At 38.8% G+C, this 25,473-nt stretch overlaps 1 protein-coding gene across 5 annotated transcripts in view; it reads left to right on the forward strand.

The window, feature by feature from the left end:
- LOC126162655 (tubulin monoglutamylase TTLL4-like) overlaps positions 1–25,165 on the forward strand; it is a 246,392-nt gene extending 221,227 nt beyond the window's left edge. For 4 of the 5 annotated variants that reach the window (XM_049919293.1, XM_049919296.1, XM_049919294.1 and 1 more), the window contains exons 17-18: positions 17,046–17,173; positions 24,080–25,165. In XM_049919293.1, the coding sequence (XP_049775250.1) occupies positions 17,046–17,173; positions 24,080–24,350 (399 nt within the window). In that variant the 3' untranslated portion in view covers positions 24,351–25,165. Of the gene's footprint in view, positions 1–17,045; positions 17,175–24,079 lie in introns of those variants that run through there. The other variant, XR_007535095.1, reaches the window with a different exon arrangement.
- Positions 25,166–25,473: the final 308 nt, after the last annotated feature.

The following is a 25,473-nucleotide window of genomic DNA, read 5'->3' on the forward strand; positions in this document are numbered from 1 at the left end:
GGCAAATTTTGGAATATTTTCTTCAGGAACACCATAGGTGATTGTTTGTTGGTGTTAATAAAGCTGAGATAATGTTTTGTTTCTAATATTGTTGCATTTTAGAGGGGCTTAAACACTAATGAGAAAGAAGAAACAAACTGAAAGACGTTACAAAGAAAAAAGGAAAGGGGGGGGGGGGGGGATAGTTACTTCTACTACAGGTGGAGATTAGAGCAAGGTAGGGTAGATCGAATCGAGCACAATTTTCTGAACATCCATAAGTAGGAAATGCACCGTTGTGGAGCGATAGCCATGAAATAAGAGACATTCAGTGATGAGTGATTGGAAACGTGTGTGTATTTAAACTAACTTACACCAGCTAATGCCTATTATTGTAAAGAGTGCAGTTGCTAATAAAATGAGATTAGGATAATGATTTTTAAGTGAACTATCAAAGACAAGGCAAAATTCAAACTTTAAATTCGTATCCCTGGATGGCTATTTTTAGACTCGAATTTTCTTTGACTTTTGCTGGCTAAATTTTGACTATTAAATTAACTACTCAAAAGCTTCATAATGCCACTAATTTGTTAAAGGTAATAAACTGGATGGCAGAACAGCACTGCAGTAAGATAGTGAACATGTGGTGCTGTAATGAGCAAAGTTATTGATAATAAAATTTAATTTTTTGTAAATGTACTGAGAGTATGAATGAACTTTTATTCTATCAAGTATAGAAGATCAGTATGTATTATCTAAGATAGTAATGAAAAATCAATGATAAATTTAAATTTGAAGTCTTTTTCTGTCAAGCTGCATTTTTACAGGAAATGCTAAAAATTCAAAAAGTGCAATATGGCATAATAACCACAGCTTAACACAGCAGCAGCATAAGCAGACAAAACTGCACTGCCAGATGACGTACTGACACATTCGCTTACCAAATAACCTTCTAAATGCCAATTGCTGATCAGCTATAATCTTATGACTGTAGCTCAATAATCCTTTGTTTCCAACCTATGGGTATTTTGAAAATTTGGATAGACTCAGTGTCGCCTGTCATGTTTTGACCTTAGCAGATTCTCTCTGTCCACCCTGTGTGTGCTGATATTAATCTTGGAGACATTAACATTTTTGCTATTCACAAAAAGCATCTGACTGCCTGTGGTCTATTTCATTGTGTGTATTACTTCAGTCCTATCTTACGCAACATAAGCCCCCACCTCCCAATTACAATCACCACAACCATCAATGGTTGTTGCCACAGCCGCATTGTATTTATGAAAAGGTAGTATTTTCACCTGATGACTGACTATGGGATGATATTCAGTTTATCCCACTATTGATTTGGCACACTGTTCACTACATTAGTCAATGTTGTTCACTATGGGACTTCAAAATTCCAAATCCCCCTAGAAAATGGCTGCAGGCAAAAACTGATAGTGAAATAAATTGGCTATCATGTTACAGACAGTTACCTGTCAGAAATGATTACATTTCATATCTGAAACCATTGCTGTTTGATTAAATAGAATTCAAGGGAAAAGAGATAATGAGGAAGTGGACAGCTGTTGGACAGAATTGATTTGAATGTTGCATGTGTTGCTTGAAAACTGTTATAATTATTTTCAAATGAACTTTAGATGTGTTCAGTATTTTTATACTCTTGACAAAACCTGTAGACAAAGTGTTTGTGCAATTGATGAAACATATCGGTGCAGAAAAACTGTGGCTCCAGAAGTGTCTGTTATAAATGAAAGGCTGCTGTGGTGAAGTTAAAAGAATTAATAATAATATTGTATCTGAACAGTATGAACAAGTGAGGAAGGGTTACCATTAAGCTGTCATTATAGATCTGTCACTAATGCCAAGTATTGTAATATCTTTTCAAAAAGGAATAAAAAAATTTTGAAATTTCTTCTGGTCATGCTAGAATTATTTGCCATAGTCTCTCTTAAGTTTTGTTCACAATAGTAGATGTCAGTCCAGAAAGGATCTTCATTTCCAGAGAAACTGTAGTATTGCTGATTGTAAACAGAAACGTTTTTAATATCAGCATGTTCCATGTTCTAGATTTGGTTATTGACTGAATACTGTTATATCAGACTCTATCTTTAAGATGTAAATATTGCTATTGGGGGGTTAAGATTGCTGGTACTCATGTGCATTGAAGAGTTAAAAGTTTCAAGTCCCTGTCCAGCCATTATAGTGAGATGATGCAGTTTATAGCAAACTGGACTCATACTTCAAGTAGATGCTGGGTTCAAATCTCAGTTTAGCCATCCGGGTTTAGGTTTTCCACAACAAATACAATATTTTTCCTGCAGTCTCCAATGTATGTCAGGTGATTCTTGTTCATGGGCATTAGGCCATGGTCCAAGGCATATTTCTCTGCTAACATTTCGTCTCTCAGTGCTGGAGACGTCATCAGAAACTATAAAGAATCAGAAAGCAGTTTCAAACGTAAACAAGCTCAGCAAGCCGCGTTGTTCCTTTATAGGCTCCAGTTATGTCTCTCACACACTGGCCATGAAATCCTACATTACATAATCTCCATTGTTCACAGCTCACTTAGCGCTCCTGGTTCAGCTTCCTGGGACAGGCATCAAATAAATGCTTAAGCATTGCACTCAAAATTTCATATTTGTAATGTGCACTTGATTTCTATGTACTCCAGTGTTCATTTTCCACTTGTCATGGATGGATCCACATTTAATCTCCTTCCTTCCAATACTTTTTCTTTCTCCCTTGCTGAAAGCTATAGCTGAAGAAAGCTACTGTGTAAAGGAATTGGTTTGTCTGGTGCTGCCAGCTAATTAAAGATAATCTGACTTGTAAGAGTTTCATTTCAGAAATTGTTCTTCAGTGTAAGTAATCAGTTCTCTGTTTGACACACGCTGCATGTTAGTAATGATAATTCTGGCCCTGGCAGCTGCCTCTAGGTATTTATCAAATACCACACAGGCAGAGAATATTGCAAAAATATTCCTAGAGTCTTATTTTCTTAAGTAGTGGATTTTGCTTTAATATTCCCTTGGTTGGGTATTTAACAGTTATGATATCTTTAATTTTTAGTAATTAACAGCTGCTGCACCAATTTGTTACGTCATCTAATGACCTGACTTATGTAGTTAGGTCCACATTTCACATTCCAGTAAACATAATCTGTTATGAACCACTTAGTCCAAGACTGAGCGCAATAGCTATTAAAAGTAGAAAATATATTAAGTTTTCAATCTTGAGTTACGTAGTGAATGTGCTGCTGGGAAATGTGCCACAGTAACAGTTTGTCATACAGAATATTTATTTACTTTATGGCTCAGAAAATAAGTAATAATTTTTTGTGTTCTTAATTCAACAGTCTTACGTTAGATGATCATTACTTTTTGTAACAACATGTAATGCTTGTGACAGGGGTGTTTTTCGTCAGGCTTTTTCACTCCATTCTCATGAGCTATCAAATGGGCGAAGTTGTATGTACAGTAAATACTTCTTAGAGAGCAAGCTGTTGTTCCAAGACCTCAAGAACTTAATATGAGGAAATGTATATAGAAGATATTAAAAAACTTAATCTAATGACAAGACTGGAAGCCATACCCATATATAGATATTTATTCTGTTCCCGTACTTGATAAAAGCAACTACTTTCAAAAAGCTGAAATGTGTGGTCGTGCATTACCCCCCTCAGAATTAACCATTTCTGCCTGTTGGGTTAAAAGATTCTATTATATCGCAGACACTTTTGTTGTGTCTTCAAAGTTGTTCCCACTACTTTCATTTTGCTATCTCTTCTTACAGGACTTGGATGTCTATTGTGATAATTTATAAATTTGAGATCTTTGAATTTGAGTTTGCAGTACATTTAATTCTATCCATTGGCTACATGGAAGAACTCTGAACTATAAACAAAAATTCTTATCTTTTTGCAATTGCATAAAGCAGTAGACTGAGGGTGGTGGTTACTGTCTGAAAGTAATAGTTTCCCATCAACAGTAGGAATAGTTAATACCTTCACTATTATGTATGAGTACACACATCCTGCTGCACAGTTACCCAACAGCTGTGGACATGTATATGTGCACCGCTTGAGTTTTCCTACAGTGGTGTGGTTGTCTGTCTGCTTCCTGAGCCACCGACCTCTCACTGCAGCAGATGAGTTACTTCCTTATCTCCATAAATAAAAAAGTTTTGAGTGTTTATCATACAACATATATGCCTCATTGTGTGCTGTCATTTGCAGAAAACCTCGTTTCAATGTCTTAACTCGTTTGAGGTATGACAATTGTTGTGACCACATGATTTGTGATGTACAGTGAATGAATGGATGTGTCTTGGGCAATAGTCTGTAGGATATAAAACCCAACAACTTGAGAATGAAATGAGACAACATTCTGCTCTCAGTTTAAAATAATTTTTTTTGTCTTGTCTACTTACATTCACTACAATGTAGCTAAAATCAACCATATACAAAGTTTGCACAATGTGTTTTGACCTCTGCAAACTCATTAAAATTCCATGCATTTTATTTAATTTTTTCAGCCCAGTAAGTATGACGGACAATGAAAAGAAATTCAGTTGTTTATTGACTGAAAATATCAGACTATAAAATGTGCAAAAATCAAGTTTTTTCACCTTTCAAAAAATTGGATGATAACGTATTTCATATCTGTCAGTGATGAGCCCGTCACTCAGCACAGGCACCAGCATTTGACAAGCAGTACAGCCATTACAAAAGCCACACAGAGCATGGAATGCAGAGAGCACACCTGTAGTAGTGAAAGTTGTTGTTGTTGTTGTTGTTGTTGTTGTTGTTGTCGTCGTCGTCGTCGTCGTCGTCGTCGTCTTCAGTCCTGAGACTGGTTTGATGCATCTCTCCATGCTACTATATCCTGTGCAAGCTTCTTCATATACCAGTACCTACTGCAGCCTACATCCTTCTGAATCTGCTTAGTGTATTCATCTCTTGGTCTCCCTCTACGATTTTTATCCTCCATCCTGCCCGCCAGTACTAAATTGGTGATTCCTTGATGCCTCAGAACATGTCCTACCAACCGATATTAGTTATGTGATCTACCCATCTAATCTACAGCATTCTTCTGTAGCATCACATTTTGAAAGCTTCTATTCTCTTCTTGTCCAAACTATTTATCGTCCATGTTTCACTTCCATCCATGGCTACACTCCATACAAATACTTTCAGAAACGACTTCCTGACACTTAAATCTATATTCGATGTTAACAAATTTCTCTTCTTCAGAAACACTTCCCTTGCCAGTCCACATTTTATATCCTCTCTACTTCGACCATCATCAGTTATTTTGCTCCCCAAATAGCAAAACTCGTTTACTACTTTAAGTGTCTCATTTCCTAATCTAATTCCCTCAGCATCACCTGACTTAATTCGACTAAATTCCATTAACCTCATTTTGCTTTTGTTGATGTTCATTTTATATCCTCCTTTCAAGACACTGTCCATTCCGTTCACCTGCTCTTCAAAGTCCTTTGCTGTCTCTGACAGAAATAACAATGTCATCGGCGAACCTCGAAAGTTTTTATTTCTTCTCCGTGGATTTTAATACCTACCCCGAATTTCGCTTTTGTTTCCTTTACTGCTTGCTCAATATACAGATTGAATAACATCGGGGAGAGGCTACAACCATGTCTCACTCCCTTCCCAACAACTGCTTCTCTTTCATGTCCCTCGACTCTTATAACTGCCATCTGGTTTCTGTACAAATTGTAAATAGCCTTTCGCTCCCTGTATTTTATCCCTGCCCCCTTCAGAATTTGAAAGAGAGTATTCCAGTCAACATTGTCAAAAGCTTTCTTCTAAGATAAGTCATAGGGTCAGTATTGCCTCATGTGTTCAAACATTTCTACGGAATCCAAACTGATGTTCCCCGAGGTTGGCATCTACCAGTTTTTCCATTCGTCTGTAAAGAATTCGCGTTAGTATTTTGCAGCCGTGACTTATTGAACTGATAGTTCGGTAATTTTCATATGTCAACACCTGCTTTCTTTGGGATTGGAATTAATATATTCTTCTTGAAGTCTGAGGGTATTTCGCATGTCTCATACATCTTCCTCACCAGATCGCAGAGTTTTGTCAGGACTGGCTCTCCCAAGGCTGTCAGTAGTTCTAATGGAATGTTGTCTACTCCCGGGGCCTTGTTTCGACTTAGGTCTTTCAGTGCTCTGTCAAACTCTTCACGCAGTATCATATCTCCCATTTCATCTACATCCTTTTCCATTTCCATAATATTGTCCTCGAGAACATCGCCCCTGTATAGACCCTCTACATACTCCTTCCACCTTTCTGCTTTCCCTTCTTTGCTTAGAACTGGGTTTCCATCTGAGCTCTTGATATTCATGCAAGTGGTTCTCCTTTCTCCAAAGGTCTCTTTAATTTTTCTGTAGGCAGTATCTATCTTACCCCTAGTGAGATAAAACTCTACATCCTTACATTTAACCTGTAGCCGTCCCTGCTTAGCCATTTTGCACTTCCTGTCGATCTCATTTTTGAGACGTTTGTATTCATTTTTGCCTGCTTCATTTACTGCATTTTTATATTTTCTCCTTTCATCAGTTAAATTCAGTATCTCTTCTGTTACCCAAGGATTTCTACTAGCCCTCGTTTTTTTTACCCACTTGATCTTCTGCTGCCTTCACTATTTCATCCCTCAAAGCTACCCATTCTTCTTCTTCTTCTGTATTTCTTTCCCCCATTCCTGTCAATTGTTGCCTTATGCTCTCCCTGAAGCTCTATACAACCTCTGGTTATTTCAGTTTGTCCAGGTCCCATCTCCTTAAATTCCCACCTTCTTGCAGTTTCTTCAGTTTTAATGTACAGTTCATAACCAATAGATTGTGGTCAGAGTCCACATCTGCCCCTGGAAATGTCTTACAATTTAAAACCTGGTTCCTAAATCCCTGTCTTACCATTATATAATCTATCTGAAACCTGTTAGTATCTCCCGGCTTCTTCCATGTATACAACCTTCTTTCATGATTCTTGAACCAAGTGTTAGCTATGATTAAGTTATGCTCTGTGCAAAAAAATTCTACCAGGTGGCTTTCTCTTTCATTTCTTAGCCCCAATCCATATTCACCTACACGTTTCCTTCTCTCCCTTTTCCTACTGTCGAATTGCAGTCCCCATGACTATTAAATTTTCGTCTCCCTTCACTATCTAAATAATTTCTTTTATCTCATCATACATTTCATCAATTTCTTCATCATCTGTAGAGCTAGTTGGCATATAAACTTGTACTACTGTAGTAGGTGTGGGCTTCGTGTTTATCTTGGCCACAATAATGTGTTCACTATGTGTTTATAGTAGCTTACCCGCACTCCTATTTTCCTATTCATTATTAAAGCTAGTCCTGCATTACCCCTATTTGATTTTGTATTTATAACCCTGTATTCACCTGACCAAAAGTCTTGTTCCTCCTGCCACCGAACTTCACTAATTCCCACTATATCGTAACTTTAACCTATCCATTTCCCTTTTTAAATTTTCTAACCTACCTGCCCGATTAAGGTATCTGACATCCCAAGCTCCGATCCATAGAACGCCTTTTCTTTCTCCTGATAACGACGTCCTCTTTAGTAGTCCCCACCCGGAGATCCGAATAGGGGACTATTTTACCTCCAGAATATTTTACCCAAGAGGACGCCTTCATCATTTAATCATACAGTGAAGCTGCATGCCCATGGGAAAAATTATGGCTGTGGTTTCCCCTTGCTTTCAGCCATTCGCAGTACCACAACAGCAAGGCCGTTTTGGTTAGTGTTAAAAGGCCAAATCAGTCAATCATCCAGACTGTTGCCTCTGCAACTATTGAAAAGGCTGCTGGCACTCTTCAGGAACCACGTGTTTGTCTGGCTTCTCAACAGATACCCCTCCGTTGTGGTTGCACCTATGGTACGGCTATCTGTATCATTGAGGCACGCAAGCCTCCCCACCAACGGCACGGTAAATGGTTCATGAGGGGGAGTAGTGAAAGGGTTAATAATATTACACATTTGAATGTTGGAATCAAAAAGGCATTACAACATGATGTAATAATGCCATAGATATGAACAACATTTTAAGTGTGACTCTTTTAGTTAACTTTTAAGTCAAGATTTATTTTACAACAGGTATGTTTTTATTCTATATCACACACAGGATATGCCTTTGTTTGAGTCTCTTTTCATTGTCAAAATTTCTAGAACAGAATTCTTAACGTGTTTTTTAAATCATTCCAACAACTATATGGAACAGAAGCATTATGATGTTTTTCGTAAAGGGAATTGTGCAGCATTGGCACTTAATATTCAACTTTCTGTGATAATTTGGAGAAAGGTTGCAGATATGTCATTTTAAACTATTTACTGTGTTCCTAGAAATCACCTTTAAGAATATTTTCATTATAATTTATGCCTTCTTTAGTTTTACTCAGTCCTCCTCCTCCTCCTCCTCCTCCTTCTTCTTCTTCTTTCTTGGACATATAAATGCAGCCCAATGTTTAGGTTCCTCACCATAGAAAAAATTGAGGAGGGAGAAGGTTTAATATCAGCTCTATAATGAATCAGTTGGAGCAGCCCAAGTGGGATGGATGAGTACATAGTAGGAAATGAATTTTGATCTTACCAAAGGAGCCAATGACGTGAGTGCTGATCTGATCCTCCCACAGAACCTGCCCCTCTATTTCAACTGATAAAGATGCAAAGGTGGTTCGTGTTTTAAGATCATGTATGATGTCTGGTATTCTTCCCAAACTACTAGGTGTGGGACTTTTTTTAATGTGCCACATAGTGGGTTGGTGGTCACCCATAATTTCTAAGAAGTCATCGAGCCACAGTCATCTGCTATAGATTTAACTGTGTCTGTACTGGTATTATATCTAGTTGTTCCGATACGTTATCAGGGTTTTCTTTTCAATTCTTGTGTGAGAATACAGCTTGGTATTCTAATTTATAATTATTTCTTAATAGATTTTCAGCACATTCATCTGTATATAATTGATGCAAGGGCACTGATGACATTGCTGTTTAGGGCCATCACCCACAAATCATTGTTGTCATCATCGTCGTCGTCGAAGGAATTATCCTCGCATTTATCTTAAGCAGTTTGGAGAAATGCAGAAAACCCTAATCTGGATAACCAGCCATAGATTTGAACTTTGCGTCTTCCAAATGCTAGTGGCTCTGCACTACCACACTCTTTGATAGTTGAAGTTGTGCTAATTGAGCATATACTGTAATGAATACACAAGTTGGAAAGGATTATCTGAAGAACACTTCATTTAAAATTTGTTTTCTAGTGATACATGCACCAGGGTACAGTTGTTATTCTGATATTAGTAACCCACTTGCTTTGGTTTTAAATTTAAACTAAGAGTAATAGCAAACCTGACAATCAATTTATGATTGTCACCCCCAATAGCAAATGTCTGGAAGGTTAAAAGGTTTACACTTAATGTACCAACAACAGTAAATAATGAGATTTAATCACTATTATACCACGAAGTAACAATACAGCAACTTCTTCCCACCTTGTTTACTTAGTATTCTTTATTACTTTTCAGTTCTTCCTTTTCTGGTTTTGACCTTCTGTAGACCCCTTGAAGCAAGTGATTTTTCAGATACATTTATTTCTTCCCAGCCAGTTATTACTTTGCACCCTCATTATTGTTTCTTTTCCTTTCAGCCCGTCAGCCACAAGATCTTCCAACGTTTCCTTTGCTTTCTTCCCCATTCTCTCTCCGTTTGTTTACTTTTGTACATTTAAAGCAGTGGATTCCTGGACTCTCTCTTTTTTTTTTTTTACATTTGTCTATCCTCTGGAGCTTAATAGTTCTGATAAAAGGTGGTGTACATTTATTTAAAAAGTTCATAGGCATCTGTTTATTCATTTCCCTATAAACACAGGTTCTGAGTTGCTGAGAAAGTGTGCTGTTAACCATTACTGCACAATACTGCTTAAATGTGGTAGAGAAGGCATTCTTCCATTAGAAAAATGTGGATGATTCTTTGGATTGTGTCTGTCTTGCTAGCAAATGTTTTATTATTTTATGTATTTAATAAAGTGGTGTTGATTTGCATCAAAGTGACAAGCAAAAACATTTTAATCCACCTATAAGGAGGTGGTGTACCTTTGCTAAGCAATCTATTGTAGTAAATTGAAGTCGGGCATTATGGTCGGAGATTTGGATGTTCACATTTTTTTTTTTATTTCAAAGAGTTTTGAATAACCACCATAAAGGTTTATTATGAGCTTTCAAAACTAGTTTGTAAATCTAAAGAAATATCTTTGGAATAGTGATTAATTTTAGGCTGAGAAGTTACATACTGACTAAGTATGAATTTCCAGCAAAAGTTATATAATCGGCACGTAGAGGTCTGACATGAAAGTCTGGATTTATACTCGGATAAGAATTATATTAAATGAATAGGCAAAGAAAATATAATTTTATGTGCTTTAAACTGAAGGAATTGTGATACATTAGCAGACAGTATTTAATAACAAGAACAATGGAAAATCCAGGATGGAATGAACAGTGTTATGAAAAGGATAGTTGCTACTCACCTTATAGTGGAGATGCTGAGTCAAAGATAGGCACAACAAAAAGACTGTCAGGAAACGAGCTTTCACTCAGCATGGCCTTTGTCGGAGATAGAACGCACGCGCGCACACACACACACACACACACACACACACACACACACACACACACCAGAGACTGCCGTCATGTGTGCGCTTGCACGTGAGCCCATGTGTGAGTGCGCATTTTCTATCTCCGACAAAGGCCTTGTTGATTGAAAGCTCATTTTCTGATACCTTTTTGTTGTGCCTGTCTGCGACTCAGCATCTCCGCTATATGGTGAGTAGCAACTATCCTTCAATATATTGTAATAACAATATCAAACATATTTAAAAACAGATCTTAACCTATGAGTGTTAGGACCAGATTGAGGGAAGGGTTCATGTGAAGAGTTGAAAATTAAAAGTGGACTAGAAAATCCGCTAAAATAATTGCAATGGTCCACGATCCTAGCAAGACCAGATGCAGAGCAGTAAATTAATATCAAATGAAACTGTGTGAAAGTGAGGAGGAGGAAAAAGAGAGAAGATTTAGTGAGATAACGTGTGACAACCATTAAAACACCAGTTGGTCAAAATTTGTAGCTATTTCTTTTTGTATACATGTTGTTTGAATTGTGTGTTTTTCACACCTGTAAACACTTACCAATATGCATTCTAGCATGATATAAGCTACCTGCTTGATAAGGGTTTCTGTGCATGGATTAAATACTAGCTATCCTTATTCCTAGACTTACATACTTTCTTTGCCATTTTTTGTATTGTGAGTTCAAGTTCATCAACAGAGTTCCATCCCTGCTAAACCAACTGCAGTGTCAGTATTATATTTGATGTTTGGTATTATTGGATTATTATATGGAATTAAGTGGCTGATGTTCTGCATGTAATCTCTCTCTCTCTCTCTCTCTCTCTCTCTCTCTTCTCACCCCCCTCCTTCTCTCTCTCTCTCTCCGCCCTTCTCTCTCCCCCCCCTTCTCTCTCTCCCGCCCTTCTCTCTCCCCCCTTCTCTCTCTCTCCCCCTTCTCTCTCTCCCCCTTCCTCTCTCTCCCCCCTTCTCTCTCTCTCCCCCTTCTCTCTCTCTCCCCCTCTCTCTCTCACCCCCCAACTCCCAACTCACCCCCCCTTCTCTCTCCCCCTCTCTCTCCCCCCCTTCTCTCTCCCCCCTTCTCTCTCCCCCCCTTCTCCCTCTCCCCCCTTCTCCCTCTCCCCCCCTTCTCTCTCCCCCCTTCTCTCTCCCCCCTTCTCTCTCCCCCCCTCTCTCTCCCCCCCTTCTCCCTCCCCCCCTTCTCCCTCTCCCCCCCTTCTCCTCTCCCCCCCTTCTCCCTCTCCCCCCTCACCCCCTTCTCCTCTCCCCCCCTTCTCTCTCTCTCCCCCTTCTCTCTCTCCCCCCTTCTCTCTCTCTCCCCCCCTTCTCTCTCTCTCCCCCCTTCTCTCTCTCCCCCTTCCTCTCCCCCTTCTCTCTCTCCCCCCCTTCTCTCTCTCCCCCCCTTCTCTCTCTCCCCCCCTTCTCTCTCTCCCCCCCTTCTCTCTCTCCCCCCCTTCTCTCTCTCCCCCCCCTTCTCTCTCTCCCCCCCTTCTCTCTCTCCCCCCCTTCTCTCTCTCCCCCCCTTCTCTCTCTCCCCCCCTTCTCTCTCTCCCCCCCTTCTCTCTCTCCCCCCTTCTCTCTCTCCCCCCTTCTCTCTCTCCCCCCCTTCTCTCTCTCCCCCCTTCTCTCTCTCCCCCCCTTCTCTCTCTCCCCCCCTTCTCTCTCCTCCCCCCTTCTCTCTCTCTCCCCCCTTCTCTCCTCTCCCCCTTCTCTCTCCTCCCCCCCTTCTCTCTCTCTCCCCCCCTTCTCTCTCTCCCCCCCTTCTCTCTCTCTCCCCCCCTTCTCTCTCTCCCCCCCCTTCTCTCTCTCTCCCCCCCTTCTCTCTCTCTCCCCCCCTTCTCTCTCTCTCCCCCCTTCTCTCTCTCTCCCCCCCTTCTCTCTCTCTCTCCCCCCTTCTCTCTCTCTCTCCCCCTTCTCTCTCTCTCTCCCCCCTTCTCTCTCTCCTCCCCCCTTCTCTCTCTCTCCCCCCCTTCTCTCTCTCTCCCCCCCTTCTCTCTCTCTCCCCCCCTTCTCTCTCTCTCCCCCCCTTCTCTCTCTCTCCCCCCCTTCTCTCTCTCTCCCCCCCTTCTCTCTCTCTCCCCCCTTCTCTCTCTCTCCCCCCCTCTCTCTCTCTCCCCCCCCTTCTCTCTCCCCCCTCTCTCTCCCCCCTTCTCTCTCCCCCCCTTCTCTCTCCCCCCCTTCTCTCTCCCCCCCTTCTCTCTCCCCCCCTTCTCTCTCCCTCTCTCTCTCTCTCTCTCTCTCTCTCTCTCTCTCTCTCTCTCTCTCTCTCTCCTCTCTCTCTCTCTCTCTCCCCCCCCCCCTTCTCTCTCGCTCTCCCCCCCTTCTCTCTCGCTCTCCCCCCCTTCTCTCTCGCTCTCCCCCCCTTCTCTCTCGCTCTCCCCCCCTTCTCTCTCGCTCTCCCCCCCCTTCTCTCTCGCTCTCCCCCCCTTCTCTCTCTCTCTCCCCCCCTTCTCTCTCTCTCTCCCCCCGCTTCTCTCTCTCCCCCCCTTTCTCTCTCTCCCCCCCTTTCTCTCTCTCCCCCCCTTCTCTCTCTCCCCCCTTCTCTCTCTCTCTCTCTCTCTCCCCCCCTTCTCCCCCCTCTCTCCCCCTTCTCCCCCCCTCTCTCTCCCCCTTCTCCCCCCCTCTCTCTCCCCCTTCTCCCCCCTCTCTCTCCCCCTTCTCCCCCCCTCTCTCTCCCCCTTCTCCCCCCCTCTCTCTCCCCCCCTTCTCCCCCCCTCTCTCTCCCCCTTCTCCCCCCTCTCTCTCCTCCCTCTCTCCCCCCCCTTTGCCCTCTCCTCTCCTTCTCCCACCTCCCTCCACCTCTTTGTGTTTGTGTGTGCGACATTGCATGGGGAGGGGGTACTGCACACTTAGAAAATAAAAATAGAAAGTCATGTGCTTGCATTGTTCTAAGGCACTGAATATTGGTATGTTTAAATGGTTAAGATCCAGTGGTCTGAAATGCATGGTTTTGGCCAGTTGATGTGTAAACATTTAAAATTTACTGTTATATTGAAAGCCTGTTATTAACTATTCATTGTATTTTATTATCTATTATTAATATTTTTCTTAAATGTCTTGATAGATTTTTATTTTTGTACATGTTTTAAAGTGTATTGGGTAGCTGTTGTAATGTATGCTTACAATTGTTATTTGTAGTACAGTGTAATTTAAAAGAATATATCTTGAATTTCGACTAAGTTGTTGCTAGAATCCAGTATTTTTTGTATAACAGTTGGTTATTTCCATATATTGTTGTTGCCATGCACTGTTTCATTAATGCAGTGATTGAATTTCATTGATAGAGCATGTTTAATAGTGTAACACGGTTCTGTACCTTGAAGTTTCAATTTTTGTAAACTAGCATGAACATTTAACAGAAATGTTCCAGTTTATGTACCTGTGTGTCATTAAGTAGTTGTTAATAGAGAGTTAGGAGATGAACATCTGGAATAGTTGGAACACCGAATTCTGAGATAAATGAAATAATTGTACTTGTGTAGATGGCATTCTGTTGTTGATCAGACAGCAGACTCTGTAAACACATAGATTTTGTGTACTTAAAAATCTTACTTGTGAAAGTACAAATATTTTAGGTATCTTCAGTGCAGTTTCTGAGTGCAGACAAATGCAGTTTGAAAGTGTCTTGGAGAGTAAAGTTTGTTTAAATATCTTTCATGCTTGTTTTGCTGTGCTACAGAAAATTTTCTGATAACTGAGGCCCTGCTATGGTATATATTGTGCTATAAAAGACAAACCCACAGCTGAATTTTTCAGATTTTGTAGTAACTGGTGATAGAAAATTGTGATACTCCCCTCAGTGTGAAAATATGATTTCTCAGATGTGTCGGTAACTTCTATGACTTAAAATGAAGGTTGTAGTGTGTGTGTGTGTGTGGGGGGGGGGGGGGGGGCGATACAGAGATCAAGGAATATCTTTTCTTAAATCTCGGCTTTGAATGTGGAAGGAAGGACACACGCTGGCCTGTGAAACAATGGTAAATAGTCCAAAAAACATAACATCTCTAAGTGAATTGAGTCTGATAAAATCTTTTGTCCTATGGAAGAGACTATTTGATTTTACTTTGAGCTTGCAGATATTGTTTGTATGTATCATAATTGTCACATGAATTAAAATTGTTTACCCTTAGATTTCTTGTTATTCAGTTATATAGCTAAAGAGTAACACTGTTTGATTTAAAGTAATTGGGCATTAATTGTCCACTTTTGTGCTTGTCAGAGTTACATTGGAGCTTTCACTTGATGATTTCACTATCTCAAAACAAACAACTGTCGTCTTTATTTTTACTACATACTTTGGAACAAGGAGATCAGTTCAAGAATTATTCACTTTGGATAGGAGCTTTAGTACCATCAAACACAAACCAACTGCATGGTTTACAAACATGTGACTACGTTTGTGCACTTGAAACTGCAAAGTAAGGTTAGAAGATACTGCAGTGCTTTAAGAAATTCAAAATTGGATCATCCCAGATAAATATGTGAGAGGTTGGGAGGAGAGAGAGAGGGAACAGAAGAGACGAAATTCAGTGCTTGCTTTCAGAAATTCACATCTATTTTACGTTCGTAGATGCCTGTTATTGGACCATGGGATTCACTTGTGGGGTTGCTGGATAATCATTTAACTAAGTTTGTTATTTTACTCACACACACACACAAGAATTTGGAGTTACAAATAATGTGAGCTTTTTTCTTTGTCTGTAAATGACAGCGTGCTTTGAATTTTATTAGACACACATTTTATGGTGTCTGCTGTTCCTTGTTGAATCAGTTACCTTCAGTTAAGATGACACTGTCATTTTGTATATGTCCAGCATTCACTGAAAATACACACATCAGTACACTGCACCTCCTATGTGTGTCACTAGCATTATGTTTTATATTCGTATTTTTGCATGCAATTACAACACATTCAAACAATTCTTCTCATGCTCTTTTGTAACTGGGAAGGTTCCTTCAGCAAAGTTATCAGCAATTGGCCTTCATTCATATCCAACAGAATAAGGGCTCCAGCAATAATAATTTCAGTGTAACTGAAATGTTTAACGTTATCCGTACTTCCTTCTCTCTGTTGTTGTACCTGTTCTAACACCAGTACTTCTGTTCAGTATTGGAAGTTACTGCACTATAGCTTAATGACTGTGGGGTGAGGGAGAATGCTAAACCAGAAATCGAAAGGTACACGTCCTAATCTCCATTTAGTCACAGTTGTTTCTGGAAATGAATGTGACTTTCAGAGAAGTTGCACAGTAGGTAAGGTTTCACATTACACAGTATGTTCACAACCTATAGCTGGCTGAATGAATCCATTCTAGAGTCAGTGGAGTGCCAGGGTGTACCATAGCCAATAGGGTACTGCTTAGTAAAGCACTGTAATACTCAAATGCAGCTTTCAGTGGATGAAATTTATTTGGCTTTAATAACTTCTGCCCTTGTAGCTGATGATTGTATTTGGTGCACTTTTTAAAATGTGTACAATGTACTTTCCTTCCTAATTGATGTGGTATGAGATTAGTAAGTGCTTCAGTGTGCAGCTCATGTAATGTTGGGATTTCTATCAATAACATGTGTGTTATGCAGAAGCTTTTATACAATTACTGTTTTTAATTTTGTGCGATTTTTCAAGAATGTATAGTAAATCACTGCAAGTTGTTTTGATGCTGCCACCCCTTCTCTCTCTCTCTCTCTCTCTCTCTCTCTCTCTCTCTCTCTCTCTCTCTCTCTCTGTCTGTCTCTGTCTACATTTCAGTCATTCCTGATCCAAAATGTTAAGAAACTGATGGCACTGCTCTAATACCTTCAAATTGCTTTAGCTAATGATAGATTTCGCTATGTCTGGATTGTACTTAAACCTGTAATATAAAACCCCAGGATCAATAATGCTTTGGATTACAAATGAAATTTTGCATTGCACATACAACAGTACATTCATAAACTACCTTTACTTTTGCTGTGCACATCTTTATGGAATACATTTAGATTGATTATGGGTTGTTCTTGAAGATTTATCCTTGCCCTTTGAGTTGCAACCATATTTTTCAAAACTTGCTTTTTGTGGAATGTGATAATGGGTCTCCCTTTTCCTTAGAGTAAATCATCAAAGTGTTATTCATTTGACATTTGTTTCATCAGTTACTCTGCATTTCCATGTACCAAATAATATAACATGCAAAAGAAGTATTGAGAAACAAGATAATGAGGGTTTTGCCAGAAAGAAATTTCTGTAAATGTATATTAAAGAATGTTCCCTGTTAAATAAGGAAGTGTGTGCTCAGCTATTTTCATAACCATTAATTAATACCAGGCTGATATATTCCAGTTAAATATCCTAGAGTTGCTTGACTTTTGACTTTATTGCAAATATCAGTGACGTGAATTCTCCTTATATTTCAGTTTTCTGTCAACCACCTAAATCCTCAGGCTCACAGCCCCAACACACTCAGCCTCAAAGGTGCCCACAATTTACAGAGTTGTCAGGAGGCATTCGAAGAAGCAATTGAGAGCAGACCTACACCTGAAAGGTAACATGGAAATTCCAGCAAGTGCAGATTTAACATTTTAAAATGTAAGAACAGTGCTTGTATTTTTCCTAATTCCCTTCCCACCTTCACCCCATTAACTATTTAATAACTATTGCTGTGGAAATGCACCTGAAGAAGGTGAGTTATTGTGGAAATATTGGAAATACTGTTGGAAAAAGTGTTGCAAAACTTTCAGAATTCTGCAGTAGCAGACTGAAACCCTCTAAAGCCATAAGTGGAAAATTTTGTCCTTTAAATAATTGATATAGGCTATGGACCCATATTACAAGAAGAAACATTTAAGATATATTGCAGGACATCCGACAAACTCAGAAAACCACAAAGAACTGAAGTGCACATAAATTCAAATATTTCAGAAGAAAGAGAATGAGTCAGATACGAAAAACTACGGAGTAATCTCATTACTCTCTCTGCTACAAAATTGTCCCAAATCTCCACTGAAGAGGCTTGAAGTATAAACAGATGATTTTATTGCAGAATATCAGGAATGATACCAACAAGCAGATCCTCTGTAGAACAAATTTCACAGCTTAAACTTATTATTACAATAATTGTATCTGTTGTCTTCAGAAAAGTTTTGGGTCCATAGAAGGACTGACAGACATAATACAACATCATTAGCAAAATTGATCAGAGAACTTTGTGCCATAAAGATAGAAGGATGGATACTGTTCTTTGTAGTTCAGGATAAAGGGACTACAAAATAGCAAAATTAATTTAAGGGTAGAACTATTCACAGCTGTCTCCAAAACAAAATTTGTCTACATTGCTTATCATTTGTTGATGGCATCGCCATCCTCTGCAAAATTAGGAATGAATCAATTCACCCTATAGAGAAATTATACAAATTAGGGGCAAAAAGTAGACACCCAGACTCCATAGGAGACGTTACTGTGCATGTATGGACCCACGTTGAGACTCAACAATTTACCATTATTTATTAGGTTCAGGAAAAGTTTTCCAAGTGGACTTACTGGAAGACTTAGATATTTAGGTAAGATTATTGAACCAGGCTGGCAAAATAAAGACACTAACAAAGAAAGAATTGCAAATTACAAAAAGCACACAAACTAACTTGAGATAGGCAAAGCTATGACGTAACATAGTTGTTACAGCAGAAGGATTTTAAGCATTTGAAACTAAAATCATTTGTGTCAGCTCTTGAATCAAACACATTGAGAAGCAAGAAAGATAAATTATGTAGAAAAAATCCTATCACCAAAATGTGAAAATTGAATTTGTATAAAGTAGAAATCAAAGGAAATTTATCAAGTTTCTGAAAATATGGCGGATACAGTCAGTAACTAACAATTACAGTTTTGTGATCACAAAGAATGAATAGCAACAGCCTCACAAATAAAATTCTGAACTTAGCTTTACCAGTAGAAAAATAGGAACTATTGGCTAGCAGAAGCTCATGGTGGCTTAAAGCGGTTCAGGATATATAAAAAATGTGTCACAATAGAGTGAAATTTATAATTATAATAACAAATTTGTTAAGAAGCTCATGGCAAGCTACAGAATAGATATAACAATGGAAGAAGAAACACACTAAATGTGTTTAGAGTGATTGGGAAGAATAGAAGGTAACACAAAAAGCTATAAAAGTTCAAATGTGCTTGTCAGTTTGGTATAACAAATAAAAAAAATCATATCATGAAAGTGGCAATTGCTGACACACTATCATTTAAATTTCCAGAATGGTGCTTACACACACACACACACACACACACACACACACACACACACACACACACGCACACGCACCTCTCTCTCACTCTCTCTCTCTCTCTCTCTCTCTCTCTCTCTCTCCTGGCTGATGTAGGCGGGTGAGAGGAGAAAGGAAGCAGAGAATGAGAATGAGAATGAGGCTTGGAGAATGGTGAACACACACACACACACACACACACACACACACACACACACACACGCGCGCGCGCGCGCTCATACATGCATTTTGGGGTGCTGAAGAGAGTTAAATTGCTCGAAAGTGATTCTTGAGTAGAAATACAGGAAGCGTACAGTTGTAGTTTTTATGTTATATTCAATACATGAGCACAGCTGTTGTACTAGACAGACCTCTGTGAATATATCATGCTACTGTGTAGCATGACAGCTAGGAGACAAAGAGTATTTGTATGGTTCACCAGTGCCTCCTTCCATAATTTTCCAGATAAGCAAAAAAATTGCTGTGAAATGCTAGAACCTTGACAGCTAGCTTCTCATTTTAGTTGTTAATGGTAATGACAAATTGCTGCTGACACTAGCCAGAAGAAAACTCTTGTCTAGGAGCCTGATTTGACCACTGGAAAATCTCTGATGAAGTAGCAGCACGACTAGTGAATGTGCGCTCAAGTGAATGTCTTTCATTGTTGGCCAGGGCCAAAAGTCACTAGAGCTAGTTTAGGTAAGTAGGGAGCATGAGAAATCATTTCAAAGTTACTGTCATGAAGAAAATGCAGCATCTGGTTCACCCGATGAGCTGGTGTGTTGCCATGGTGAAGGAGCACACATGGCAGTGTTTTTCAAGGTTTCAGGTCTTCATGCAGGATTGTGTGCACAGATCCTGTGGAAATGCCAACTTTGGAGGCAGTGTGTTCCACTGAAAAATCACACTTAAGTGCCTGGTAGAGGGTTCTTCGAACTATCATCAGACTACTACTCTGTGGTTCCACTCTCTGAGAATGTGAGAAAAATGAACACTTAACTCTTTCAGTATGAACTCTGATTTATTTTATTACAATGATCATTTCTCCCTATGTAGGTTGGCAGCAATAAAATATTTTTGCATCCAAAGGAGGAAATTGGTGACTGAAATTTCATGAAAAGATTTCAGCACTGTGGAAGTGACTGAAATTTCATGAAAAGATTTCAGCACTGTGGAAAACACCTTTGTTTTAATGATTGCCACCCAAATCACTTAGATTATTCATGACTCTCCCCCCTATGTTTTGCGATAATACAAAACAAGCTGCCCTTTTTTGGACTTTTCCATGTCTTCCGTCAATCCTATATGGTAAGAATCCTGTACTGCACAGCAACTTTCTAGCCGAGGGCAGACAAGCATAGTTTACAGTCTCTTTAGTAGACCTAAGCATTCTGCCAATAAAACACAGTCTTTGATTTAATTTCTCCACAACACTATCCATATGATCGTTCCAACTTAAGTTGTTCATAATTGTAATTTCTAGGTACTTAGTCAAATTGACAGCCTTTAAATTTGCATGATTTATCGTGGAATCGAAATTTAACAATCTTCTTTTTGCACTCATCTGGATGATTTCACACTTGTCATTATTGATAGACAATTGCTATTTTTTGCACCTTATATATTCTTGTGATGACTTTACGAGACAGTAAATGACAGAATCGTCTTGCAAACAATCTAAGAGGGCTGCTCAGGTTCCCCCCTAAGTCATTCACTTAAATTAGAAACCACAGATGACCTTTAACACTTATTTGGGGAACACCAGATATCACTTAAAATTTTATTCGATAATTTTCTGTCAGTTACTATGAACTGTGATCTTTCTGATAGGATATCATGAATCCAATAGCACAACTGAGATGATACTCTGTAGTCATGTAATTTGATCTGAAGTATCGTGATACAGTGTCTAAAGTCATTTGGAAATCTAGACATATGAAATCAATTTGAGATCCCGTTCAATAGCACTTACCACTTTGTGCAATTAAAGAGCTAGTTGTGCTTCACAAGAATGATATTTTTTGAATTTGTGCTATCTGTCAGTAGACGATTTCTTTGGAGGTAATTCATGATGTTTGAACATAGTATACATTCCCAAATACTACTACAAATTGAAATCATTAATTCATTGGAATGCTCCTGTTTCCTTTCTTAAGTATTGATGAGACCTGTCCAACTTTCCAATGTTTAGGTACGGATCTATTGTCAAGTGAGCAGTTGCATATGATTGCTAAGTATGGGGCTATTATTTCAGTGTATTCTGAAAGGAATCAAATATGTATACTGTCTGGACGTGAAGATTTGCCTTTACAAAATGATTTAAGTTGCTTTGCTACACCAAGAATATCTATTTCTAAGTTACTCATGTTGGTAGCTGTTCTTGATTCAAATTCTGCAAGCTTTATCACCTTTGGAGAGGGAATTTCGATAAGCTGTGTTTAGCGACTCTGCTTTACTTGCTCTGTCATCGGCAATATTACCATTGGTATCGCATAGTGAAGGCATTGATTGTGTCTTGTCAGAGAGATAACAACAGTTCCTGTCAGAGTACCAAAGTTAAGCGTTGTTGGCCTTCGGTAGGCCCTGTATGGATAACCATCCATGTCTGCTGAGTACTCTTGCCAATTATGGTGCATTCTGCCCTTACAAGACCAGTTGAGGAGCAACTTGATTGAAGAAGTAGCAGATCCGGTCAAGAAAACTGACAACAACCAGAAGAGCAGTGTGCTGACCACATGCCCCTCTCTATCTGCAGTTAGTGATGTCTGTCAGCTGAGGATGACATGGCCTTCAAAATCCAACGTAGGTCTGAAGTTCGAATTAACTGGTGAGTTGGAAACTGTTCTTGGGAAATGTCGATGGCCAGTTTTGCCACAAATTGTTGAAAAAGTTACTGGTGCCATGGCGGAAAATGCTGGATGCAGTATGTGAGATTCAAGCAGTGCACAAGCTGTGTCACAACAGCTGAATGTTCTATGATCCACTGTTCAAAAAGTGCCACAAACAATTGTGAAATGAAATGGTATCTGTACTGTGGTTCAGGGCTGTCGTGGATACAGATGGTCATCACATTGAGCAACATTTGTAACCAGGAATGTAAACATGGCATGCAGGTAGCAAATGTTACTCTCTCTCTCTCTTATGGAAATAAAATTGTGTTTTGTTTTTTATCAGTGGTTTATTTGTTATTTCTCTTCCACATGTTGTTACAAATATTTCTACATAGTTTCATTGTCCTAAGATTACTAATTTTTCAATGGAGCCCTCTCAAGTAGCAAAAGTGTTGTTATAACCATCCTGTACATACCTCTTATAACAGCAATTATTAATTTGATTGTAGCGTACTGATCTTAAATGTGAATCAGTTGGTATTACAGAAGTTTTACTTTTCATAAAAACATTCTTAGTTAATACTTTCCTTACCAAAAAATCCAGAATTATAATTTGTCTGTTTTCTTGTATCTGGTTGTATAGTTCATAAATAAAAATGAAAGCTTTGATGTCTATATTAACATTTTAATAGGGGTCAGAAAGCAATTACAAGATCTAAATGTATGTCATAAACATGCATATGGCATCAAACTATAAACAAGAAGTATATTAAACTTCAGATCATAAAACTGGCTACTTCAATTGCTAATTTTTTTTAAGAAAATTGCTAAAAACGTGATTGACATGGCAAAAGGTGATGTTGGGTGATTGAATAAGGTGGCAGACCGAATGAGAGAACTGTTTTCCATAAATGACCTTACCTCATTAACTTTATGTAGACAGATGGCATCATAATGAAATATACTTCTATTGGACATAATTCAGAACAAATTGTGCAGCTAAATTTTAACTGTACTGTCAAGTCCCGTCTAAACCAACACCTTAGAAACCAGGGTGTAAGCATTCCAAAAGAAGTGCCAAATGTGTTTAAAAGTTATGATTGTATTTAAATATGGTTGTTACATATTTCACTCATAGCTGTTTAAAGCTCACTATTCGATGCAACCTAAGCATCACCTTGAAGCCCACTATGTATTCTGAAAAAAGAAAACGTATTCCATACATCACTTGATAATGCCCTCCTGCAGATCAAAGTTAATGTTTTCATATATCATTGTTTGAAACTATTTTGTATGTTATCCATAAGGGGCAATACCATTGCTATCATTTATTGTTGTCCACTTTCTATCCATTTGGACTCATACTGAAGGTCTGCAGCGCGTGGTCTTGCGGTTGTGTTGTCTCTTCCTGAGCACGGGTCAGGTATTTTCACCTGCCTCAAGATGACTGGGTGTTTGTGTTGTCCTCATCATTTCATCATCGTTCATGAATGTGGTGAGTTTGGACTGAGCTAAGATTGGGAATTTGTACGGGTGCTGATACTCACGCAGTAGAGGGCCCCACAAACCAATTATCATCATCATCATACTGAAGTTCAGCCCAACCCATCACTTCATTCAGTATCGTAACTACTCTACACACCAGATAGTTATTGTGAAGTTAACTGTGTTAGGATGTCGGGCACTACTGGCATGAATTATTCTGACTTTTAACAATTTCTTGTGCTTGAGAAGTAAGGAATGAACAGCTCAAGAAAATTAATTGCATAATCTTTGTAAACATGACCTTACCAGCAACATTTTACGTCAGTTGCACAACTTTGATTGTTTCTCCACATTAATGTTTCATGAAATGTTTACCGCCTGAAATGTGTAATTGTGATAATGCAAAAGCGGATGCAAATTAGCTTTGTTAACACAGGAAATTTGAAGGGACCGATTAAAAATGTTGTAAACTGTGGGGAAAGATTAAATCCAGGAATATATCAAGGGAGCTACACTGTATTTACAGTGACTCTAATTTCACACATAACGTTACATCCAATGTAAGTACATCAGATACTAAACATCGAAGAAGAGCTTACCGACAGTAACCTGGCTGACCTAACATAAGAATGTGTCTTTGTAACAAAATTTGGACAAGATGTTTTTCCTTCTTTTTTTGTAATGTCCACTTTGTTATAGGGATGATACAGTCGTAAAATAAGAAAAGTAAGTCTTAGCATTGTAATGTTGGTAAAGTTAAGAAAAGTCCATTATTGTCAGTGGTTTCATAAGCTGCATGCCAAAAATACACAATAAATTTAATCATGAACATTAATTCACTGTTTCCTTCTCCTTATCTAGGAAGGTGCTCAGTTTATCATCTGTAGCACTGCACCGCGCTGCCCGTCCCAGAAGTGGGAAGTTGGGTGTAGTCCTGAAACCTTTTCCTCGGTCTGGTTATATAGTCCGCAAACCAAAGTCGTCAACAACACTGTCTGAACTGCAAACCTCAAGTGATGATGCTAATACGGAATGTGACTCCTATGATGATGAAATGAAGATTCCAGCAAATAACGAGAGACATATAAATGACCGTGAACTGTGTTCTTCCATATGCATTCAGGATTCTTGAAACCAAGTGTTTCTTGAAGTTTATTAACTGTTACAGGATCTTCTGAAAGGTTTTATGCTGTGAGAATGTCATTTTTGATACAAGAATTTTTTTATAATGATGTTATGGGAAAATCACACATTCCAGGTCGTAACAGATAATTGTGTCATGTTCCTGTGTTTGTGGAGAATATTGTGGGCATCTTGTGTGTAAATTGTTTTGTATGACTTTTGAAGTGCTGATACATGTGAGATTACTAAATGCCGTTGATAGTTGATTTCAGAATAACCTTTTTGTACAGTAATATACATAAAAGATTTGTTACAGAGGATTGGAAGAATTTCAGTTATTGCCATTGCTTCCATGTCATGGCACTGTTTGGTAAAGAAATTAGGTTTTATAAATGCAGAATTTGACAAGCACAGAGTTATTAATATAAAAATCCATGCTATATAATTGACAATAATTCATTCGTTTTTGTTCAAATTGTGGTTCAGTATTGATACACAAGATGAAATTGTTCTTCCTGTTTTGTCTTGTTGATTTTGACACGTCAAATTTATGTCTTTGTTTTCAGTGTTCTGAGTTCCTTCGTTGATTGTTTGTTAAAAGACAATGCTAATTCTTAAAAAAGAAGTTATTGTCTCCAGAACTGTTCCAAACAAACCACTAGTATTTGTGTTATTGACAAACTTAAAAGTTTTTCAAAATTTACTATTGGTTAGAACTATAGTATTTTGTTCCAATGCTTCTTTTAGACTGCATTTCTTGATAAATTTTAATGCATTTTATTTTTTTCACATCCTGCATATCTTTTACCACAGTAAATTTACTTTGAATAAAAAACTGTTCTTTTTTTTTTAGCTGTATTTGTTTGCATTTTGTTGTTGAAGTGAGATGTTTTTGCGATGTCGTCACAAGTGTTTTTTTTACAGTTTCTGCTGCTGGCCGCTCTTAAGTGTTGCTAAGAAGGAAAAACCTAGGGCACATAAATTGCCTGCCTAATTTGCAACTGTCTCCAAGGCGAGAGAGGAAAGAGCTAATAAAGAACGGAATAGAAAAACAATTTATCTGTGGTGTCAAATATAATGACTGCACTTGTAATCATAGTTTAAAGGTGAAGGGGGGGAAAACAACAGTGTCC

Source organism: Schistocerca cancellata, chromosome 2, assembly GCF_023864275.1.
Source record: "Schistocerca cancellata isolate TAMUIC-IGC-003103 chromosome 2, iqSchCanc2.1, whole genome shotgun sequence".
NCBI classification, from domain to species: Eukaryota; Metazoa; Arthropoda; class Insecta; order Orthoptera; family Acrididae; genus Schistocerca; species Schistocerca cancellata.